At 33.4% G+C, this 8,730-nt stretch overlaps 2 protein-coding genes across 2 annotated transcripts; both read left to right on the plus strand.

Moving 5' to 3' along the window:
- Positions 1-1,799, plus strand: LOC111911626 (SUMO-conjugating enzyme SCE1). Its single transcript, XM_023907385.3, has 5 exons — positions 1-341; positions 484-567; positions 1,071-1,223; positions 1,300-1,413; positions 1,484-1,799. Exons 1-5 carry the CDS (start codon positions 273-275, stop codon positions 1,544-1,546), a joined length of 483 nt encoding a protein of 160 aa, XP_023763153.1. The 5' UTR covers positions 1-272; the 3' UTR covers positions 1,547-1,799.
- Positions 1,800-2,991: 1,192 nt separating this feature from the next.
- LOC111911608 (uncharacterized) lies at positions 2,992-5,879 on the plus strand. Its single transcript, XM_052769403.1, has 10 exons — positions 2,992-3,407; positions 3,831-3,893; positions 3,990-4,071; positions 4,181-4,252; positions 4,442-4,514; positions 4,731-4,773; positions 4,879-4,970; positions 5,053-5,122; positions 5,193-5,278; positions 5,615-5,879. Exons 1-10 carry the CDS (start codon positions 3,084-3,086, stop codon positions 5,658-5,660), a joined length of 951 nt encoding a protein of 316 aa, XP_052625363.1. The 5' UTR covers positions 2,992-3,083; the 3' UTR covers positions 5,661-5,879.
- The last annotated feature ends 2,851 nt before the right edge of the window (positions 5,880-8,730 follow it).

The following is an 8,730-nucleotide window of genomic DNA, read 5'->3' on the forward strand; positions in this document are numbered from 1 at the left end:
TCTCAAACCCTTTCAAACCCTTTCATCTTGTTAAACACAGGGAACAGATTCGAGCTTATCTTCGATAATTGGTAAACTAGTATTTAGTGTGGTGACTGGTGGTGTTGTTGGGGGAAGGAATAAATCATAAAGGAGAAAAAAAGTCGACTGCTCAAAAGTCAGCCTTTCGTCTTCTTCGCCATAATAAACCCATTTGCAGACTTCTACACCCTGCAAATCTTTCTCACACCCACACAATTCTAGACGCAGATCGCGATCGAAATCTGTAAACCATGTCTGGTGGTATTGCTCGTGGTCGTCTCACCGAGGAACGAAAAGCATGGCGAAAGAATCACCCCCATGTTCGTCTCCTAAGTCCTATCCCCCTTTCTCTTTTCATCTTTCTGTTTATTTGTGATTGTGTTTCATAACGTGTGTCTATGGTTAGGTATATATGCTGATATTTTTGGGGATTTTCGATTTGGGTTTGATTTTATTGATTAGGGTTTTGTGGCGAAGCCTGAGACTCTCCCTGATGGTTCAGTGAATTTGATGATTTGGCAGTGTACCATCCCCGGTAAGACAGGGGTAAGTTCTCGTTCTCGTTCTCGTTCTCGTTATATCTTATTCTTTGATTTGAATTTCATTGATGAACAAAATTTTGTCAATTATGCGTCTGGAAACCTATCTGTTATGATCGAAGAATCTCTATGTTCTTTCATTGGAACTCGTTTAAGTATTCTGTGTAAAAAATTTATCAAGGTTGTTATATTAGTACAAAAGATGATGAAATCATGAGAACACCATTGAATTTAGGGTATTGATATGAGTTTTCAGACTACGTTTTTAAGCTGTTGATATGATAACACATTAACACCATTAATTTTGTTACGAAATCATGAGAAAGAAATACTTTATCATGATTCTTGAAGAAATGTTTGAACACAAAATGAATTCAGGGTTCGAAAGATGTGATTTTAGTTGTCTTCCTTATGTTTTCCATGGATTGTTTATGGAGTCAATAAAAGAACAATTATGGAGTTTGTATTATAGTTTCATATAATTTTATTATTTGAACAATATGAATGCAGACTGATTGGGAAGGTGGATATTACCCTCTTACCCTTCACTTCACTGAAGATTATCCAAGTAAACCACCAAAGTGTAAATTTCCACAAGGCTTCTTTCATCCCAATGTTTACCCCTCTGGAACTGTTTGTTTGTCCATCCTTAATGAAGACAGTGTAAGTTCTTTGAATCTAGACAAAATTACCAAAATACCCTTCCTTTTTTAATTTTTTTTGTTTTTTTTTTTTCTAGGGTTGGAGGCCAGCAATAACAGTAAAACAAATCCTAGTTGGAATTCAGGATCTGTTGGATTCCCCTAACCCTGCTGACCCTGCACAGACAGATGGATATCATCTCTTTATCCAGGTAATTAAAATTGTTTAATAATTTGAAGGGTAATTTGGTCATTTCACAAATTGTGATTTTGATGATGTAGGATACGGTGGAGTATAAGAGAAGAGTCCGTCAGCAAGCTAAGCAATATCCCCCTCTCGTTTAGATGGATGCAATGGTTAATTTGATGTAGACCATGTTGATGTTGATGTTGATGATGATGATTTTCTATGATGTTGGATTAAAAACTTATATTTTCATATCTGAAAAAAAAAAGATTAATCGGGTGGTGAAAAAAAGATTAAAACTTATATTTGTGTGAATGGGTTTTAAGGTTTTGCTATTGTTAACAATGTGAAATGATTTGGATCTACTTTTGGGGTGATTGTTTGTCTAATAATGCAAATGCAATTTCTCTATTGCTACTTGTTTGTTTTTATAGCTCATTGATGATAAATGATCGAATATGTATGAACTTACTTAGTTATTTATGGATTTACTTATATATAGGACTGATCTAATAGTTGTTAGGGTTTATAGTTATAAGTATTCGTAAATAGGGATTCCAATATAATCACCTGAACAACTCGAGTAATAGAAGAGTTCTTCGAGTTCTGTCCATAGATATATGTAATTCTTAGAGTTTTGTCCATTGATGTATGTAACATCGACTTAACCACCTTCATTCTTTGAGTGGCTAGATCTGTTCGTTAATGAGATGATGTCCTATAAGTTTGATTTGGAAAAATTCAACGAGTTGTGAAGGTGAGGAAGGTGAAGATGAAAGACTCTTTTGGTTAAATAGACATCATCCATATCCATATGAAACTGGTTAATGGGATGATGTCCTATAAGTTTTATTTGGAAAAATTCAATGAATCGAATTACTCATGTTATGGAAGGTGAAAATGAAGACGCTTCTGGTTTAGTACACATTATCCATATTCATGACATGTTACGAAACGAATATGCCAACAAATGCATTTATGATTTAAATAGTACTTAATTAATAATAAGGAAATTTCATCATTTCATGAAGGCATACCCTAATCCCAAAATGTCTCATTGGATCAAATGTTGTTTTCATTTACTTGTATATCTATTTTCATATGTAACTGTATCATGGGTGTTTGTAAAAAACAAAAAATAGTAGACGATAAGTTAGAATACATATAAAATACTTATATAAATTGAATTCAAGTGTTGGTTTTCAAATAATATTTTTCAAAATTCTTTTCTTGAACCATAAAGACATAAAAGTAAATAATGTAAATAGACAATGTATGTTTAATGTTTATGAGGGATTTTATGGTTGTATTTTGAAGAAGGATGTATTGCAAAATACAAAAGGTAATTTTTTTAGTTAATCTAGTCAACACACGAATATACTTACTTTGATTTGATCCAAGCTAAATCATCACTTAGAAGAAATACTAAGAATAATGCTAACAATAAACATACATTTGCTTAACACTTTATAAGAATTGAGGCATAGTAATGTAAATGTACTTAACTTGAGGGACTGAAATGTAAATATAAATGATGGACTATAAATGAATTTGTCAAATTTGAAAGGACGAAAATGTGTATTATTTGAAAAATAGAAATAACCGCAACATTTCATCGGCGGAAACCCAGTTTTGTTCTATAACACAGATTGGGGAAAAAATTAGGGCTTGGAGAACGGAAAATTGGCCCTTAAAATGGACGACATGGCAGCTTACTACCCACCACCGGCGGGTGTTCACACCACCCAGTTCTCGTACTACCAAAATCCACCTCCTCCTCCCGGAGCGACACAACATCCACCCGCCGCCGTATCTCAGTTACACCATCAGTACCACCAGCCCCCTTTAACTTCTTACGCACCACCGTTATATACGCCGTCGTTTCAAGACGAGGTTCGAACGCTATTCATTGCTGGACTCCCCGAGGACGTCAAGCCTCGTGAAATTTACAATCTTTTTCGTGAATTCCCGGGATATGAATCTTGTCACCTTCGTAGCCCCAGTGCAACACAAACTCAGGTATCAATTGTAAATTGAAACTCGAAACTGCATTGTTGAAACTGTGGTTGTTTTTATTCTTTATTTCAAAAGCATATTTGACGATGAAAGCTAGGGATCATTGAAAGTTCGGGTCAAATTTCTGCGCAATTAGAAAGAAGCTCTCTATAGATCAAATGTGATACATGTGGGAATCAAACGTTCTTCCAAATTTAAAATTGATGTGGATTGGTAGCTTGTTTAAGAAAACGAATTGATAACTATACATTGAACTTCATAAAATGCATCACACACATGAAATGGCTATTGAATATATAACTCAAGCTATCAACTTCATTTATGTTTTTTCTTTCTTTATATATAAGGTAGCTATTAATTCCCCTCTTGTATTCACTCGAATTTGCTTCATATCTTTTCTTATTTGTCTTGTTTTATATCAAACAGCCATTTGGGTTTGCTGTTTTCATGGATCAGCCTTCTGCACTTGCAGCATTACACACTTTAAATGTAAGAAAACTATTCCCATACATACCCATCTGATTTCCTTTGAAAAAAAAACAATCTTTTACACAAATCATCAAGAAAAAAGTATTGAATTTGTAGGGAATGGTGTTTGATCTTGAAAAGGGTTCAACTTTACACATTGATCTTGCAAAGTCAAACTCAAGGTCAAAGCGCTCAAGAGGTATATATAATTATATATCATTACTTCTCTTCTCTTTTTCAATCTACTCTTCCTTTCTGAACTTTTTTAGCTAACTTATCTTTCTAAAACTCATCAACTATACATTTAGATGATGATAGACATGGATCCGACAAAAGGGCAAAAGGGTCATCTTCATTTTCAAGGGGCTTTTCAGATCCTGGTGAGAAACTCTTACTTGTTCAAAACAAAAAAAGAAAGCACCAAAGAGACCTATAAATTACAAATTACAAAACAAGTAGTTTTAAGTTATGAAAACACGAGTTAGTGAGGGGTGAAATTGAAAATTCGAAAACACATTATTCTAGAAGCTCACAATTGCACAATGTTTTGCACACGTGTACACTAACAGGTGTTGGCAGCATTCACATGCCTGGATTGAGTAATTCTGCTTACAACACGATTGGTTATCCATCTGCACAAAGGTCATACATAAGCACACTTTTAATTACCTTTTTTGAAAGAAAAAAAAAATAAAAAAGATTTTTAGTGTAACTTTCACTATTGCACATCTTGTTACATGATTTATTATTACTGAAAGGTTAAAGGGCTTCAAAACATCACATATGATGACATTCATTATTAGACAAATCACCATTTTTTTCTTTTTAATTTCTTATTTGTGTTTTTTAAATTTTCAGCCATGGAAGCTTTGAAGCTAGAACTGAAAACACTTCAAGATTGGTATGTTTCATTTGTTTTTTGTTTTTTTTTTTTGTGATTTATGTTTATAATTAACAAAAAAAAATATGAGTTAATGTAATTTAATTCTTTTATATATTTAATTAGAGAAACTCATCAGCTCCTCCATGTCCAACAATATTTGTTGCTAATCTTGGACAAGGTTGCACAGAACAAGAGTTAAATCAAGTATTTTCAAGGTTAGGAATTTTATTTATTTATTTATTTATTTTAGATTTAAGGGTGGATTTCTTAAGTTATTGACATTGTGAATTTTTACAGATGTCGGGGTTTTTTGAAATTAAAGATGCAAAGTACATATGGGACACCTGTGGCATTTGTTGACTTTGATGTATGTTATAAATTTATTTATAAAATTTTTAAACATGGAAATAATATTTAATTTGTGACATTTGTTGAAGGATACTGCTTGTTCAAGTGAAGCACTAAATCATTTACAAGGCACTGTTTTATACTCATCGGTATCTGGTGAAGGAATGCGGCTAGAGTATCCTTTTAATATATATATATATATATATATATATATATATATATATATATTCTTTATTTACCTTTTTTATTTATTGTTTATTAAATTTAAATCCATAATAGGACATGACCTGACATGACAACATTATACTGTGTTTGACATGCAGTAGACTATGACAGCGTAGACTATGACTAATGTTGATGGGACAAAAGATTTGCAAATTTTTTTCCCACCAAAAAAGGTCGAACAATGTGGGAGTTGGTTAGTTGGGTATGGTATATTGTTTGTGTAAAAGACGTAAATGCCCTTGTTATACTGAAAAATAAATGAGGTTTTGTTTAACTAGAAATAAAGGTATGCGAAATCAAGGATGGGAATGAGAAGTAAGAAGTCAAGATGAAGTGTAAAATGTATTATATTGTGCCATTAAGCTTTATTATGGGATCAAGTTGGATTATATTTTGTAATATGGGGATGAGTTCGTGCTTAAATGATCTCCAATTTTTTTTTTTGAACTTCTTTCATATTTTTTTGAATTTTATATAGTGAATGTAGTTTACTCTTTTGCATTGTTATCATTTTATTCATTTTTAATTTTACATTTGGTATTAACTAGTAATTAAGTTTGTGTTTTCCTACGAATTTTTATGTGTTTTTGTTGCGTATTAAGAAAGTAGAGGGGTATATATATATATATATATATATATATATATATATATATATATATATATATATATATATATATATATATATATAGTTTAATTGAGAAAATAAAGATGTTGAGAATAAAAGAATTATTCTCAGTCAATCATTTATTTTTTCCGCAGAAAAGGAAAATGAATATACATCTTTCCTTAAACTATGTTAATCCTTATCTTAATATATAAAAAACTTTTTTTAAGGAGTTATTTTTTATTAGAAAAACTAATTCAAATATATATCAAAATTTATAATTTTTTATTCATTATAGATAGACATCTATAGTGATATGACTAAATTCGCAAATGGCCCCTGTAGTTTGCTGAAGATTGCTATTTTGGTCAAAAAAAGGTTTGGACTAGCACCATAGGTCCAAAGTTTTCATTTTGTTGCGAGTTTGGTCAAATTTACTTTAAACTTTTTTGTAATGACGATTTTATCTTTGTTTTTTTTTATTTATTTAAATATTTTTAAGATTAAAAGAAATTTAAAAAAAATCCTTTTTTTTTTCTCTCTTTCTCTCTCCCTCTTTCTTTCTCTCTATCTCTGTCTTTCTTACACACATACGAGACAAAATATCACGACCACTCCTATCTTCTTCCTCAAGACTTACACCCATCATCTTCCTCAAAGACACACACACACACTCATACCTCAAAACAAAGATCAAAATTGATTTGTGTTCTCAGATCGAAAACACAATCAGAGGATTTAGGGAGGAAGATATGGGCTCTCGAATGAACCAGCCCTAAACCCATAAACGAAATTCTTTTGTGTGTTCTCCAAGATTCTCGTTGATGGAAGATAATGAAGCAAACATAGGATGCTAGAAAAGTAAGAGGGAGAATCCGACATTGAAGATTTAAGGTGGACTGTAGTTGACTTTCAGGTGGGTGTTTTGGTTCCTTCGTCTTTTCTTCTTGACAGCCTTTTTCTCCTCTTTCCTTAGATCTAGTTGATGTTCGTTTTCATGGAGGGTATTAGATAATTAGTCTTAATTATATTTAAATGTTTATGTTGTATTTGTTACTCCTTTATCACAGGATATTTGTTTGTATTATTTATATATAACTCCCACACATAGAATTAATGTGTGGTTAATTCAATCTTAGTTTATATGGTATCAGCTTAGTCTTTTCTCTCTCATTCTTTCCTAAACCCTAACCTTCTATCGATCTTATTATTTTCTTTCTTCTTCCTGGGATCTGTTCATGGCGATGTCTACAGATACCACTTTCACTATGAACACGTTGCTGCATATGATATCGATTAAACTCTCTTTTAATTATTTATTTTGGCGAAATCAAATGTTGCCCTTGTTCTCCTATCAACAACTTAGCGCCCACATTGATGGCTCCTCTGAAGCCCCACCCACAGAGATTAAGGTTGAAGATAAACTCACTCCGAATCCTGCTTATGCTACCTGGTTCAATCTCGACCAACGATCTGTTATCCTTCTTAATTCTTCTCTGACGGAAGAAGCAGCTTCTGAAGTACTTGGATTATCGACTGCTCTTTCTATTTGGCTAGCACTTGAAGATGCATATAGCAGTTCCTCAGTTGCACGCATTCATTCTTTGCGTGATAACCTTCGTAACATCACTAAAGGTACATATTCTGTCCCTGAATATAGTCGAAAATTCAAGGTTATTTGTGATCAACTTTCTGCTATTGCTCAACTTGTTGAAGATATTGATAAGCTCCATTGGTATCTATGTGGTTTGGGTCCCTCTTTTGAAACATTTTCCACTGCTATTCGTACCACCAAACCCCCTCCTATTTTTCGTGATCTTGTTGCTCAGGTTGAAGCCCATGAGATTTTTCTTCAGTCATTATATGGTTCTTCCACACCACCTGCTGCTTTTATTTCGCAGAACTTACGTTTCAACAACAACAACAATAACCAGGGTTGTGGTCAAACTCATTCTCGTGGTGGTTATCGTGGTGCTTCTAACAGTGGACGAGGCTGTGGTGGTCGTCGGCCTCCCCACTATCAATTATGTAGGACTAACGGGCATTATGCCTCATCATGTCCAAACTTGTCCACTTATGCCTCAAATTCTGTCATTTCCGGTTCCAATCTAGCATAAGCTTTTCAGTCTCAGTGCCATGTAACTCAAGGTCATCCTGATTGGTATGTTGATTCAGGTGCTACTGCACACATGGCTTCATCACAATACAAATAGACAATGTGTCTAAACCGGCTCCTTACATGGGTAATATGCATGTCACCTTTGGAAATGGTGCTCAACTACCTATTTCTCACATGGGTAGTTCTACCATATCTAAGAAACTTTTATTACGTGATGTTTTGGTCATTCCTAATTTAACCAAAAACCTCCTCTCTATCAGCAAACTTACATTGGACCATCCTGTTGATGTTATTTTTTCTCAACCATTTTTTTTATATTCAGGACAGGGAAAACAATCAAGTGATAGCACAAGGACGGTGTGAAGATGGACTCTATGTTCTACGTTATGGATTCACAGCTTTGGTTTCGGTTTCGCCTTCTGGAGCTTCTACGAAGGCCTCCTTCGAGTTGTGGCATCATCGTTTAGGACACACATCTTTTGATTCTATTTCTGTTTTGAACAAATTAGGATATTTGCATGTTACTTCCGTTTTACCTAAACCTATTATGTGTGAACCATGTCAACTTTCTAAAGGACAAAAATTACCATTTGATTTGAATCCCAAGCGTGCTTTATATCCTTTAGATTTGATTCATTGTGATTTATGGAGGCCTGCATGTTAGGGGTGTCAAACCCAA

Source organism: Lactuca sativa, chromosome 3 (genome assembly GCF_002870075.4).
Source record: "Lactuca sativa cultivar Salinas chromosome 3, Lsat_Salinas_v11, whole genome shotgun sequence".
Classification (NCBI taxonomy): domain Eukaryota; kingdom Viridiplantae; phylum Streptophyta; class Magnoliopsida; order Asterales; family Asteraceae; genus Lactuca; species Lactuca sativa.

Excerpts from the sequence above, each read along its gene's own strand:
- LOC111911626 (XM_023907385.3), top strand. The coding sequence starts at position 273 with ATGTCTGGTGGTATTGCTCGTGGTCGTCTCACCGAGGAACGAAAAGCA. Across the intron at positions 568-1,070 it reads CCATCCCCGGTAAGACAGGG|ACTGATTGGGAAGGTGGATA; the intron begins GTAAGTTCTCGT and ends ATATGAATGCAG. Across the intron at positions 1,414-1,483 it reads GATATCATCTCTTTATCCAG|GATACGGTGGAGTATAAGAG; the intron begins GTAATTAAAATT and ends TTGATGATGTAG.
- LOC111911608 (XM_052769403.1), top strand. The coding sequence starts at position 3,084 with ATGGACGACATGGCAGCTTACTACCCACCACCGGCGGGTGTTCACACC. Across the intron at positions 3,894-3,989 it reads CAGCATTACACACTTTAAAT|GGAATGGTGTTTGATCTTGA; the intron begins GTAAGAAAACTA and ends TTGAATTTGTAG. Across the intron at positions 5,123-5,192 it reads TGGCATTTGTTGACTTTGAT|GATACTGCTTGTTCAAGTGA; the intron begins GTATGTTATAAA and ends CATTTGTTGAAG.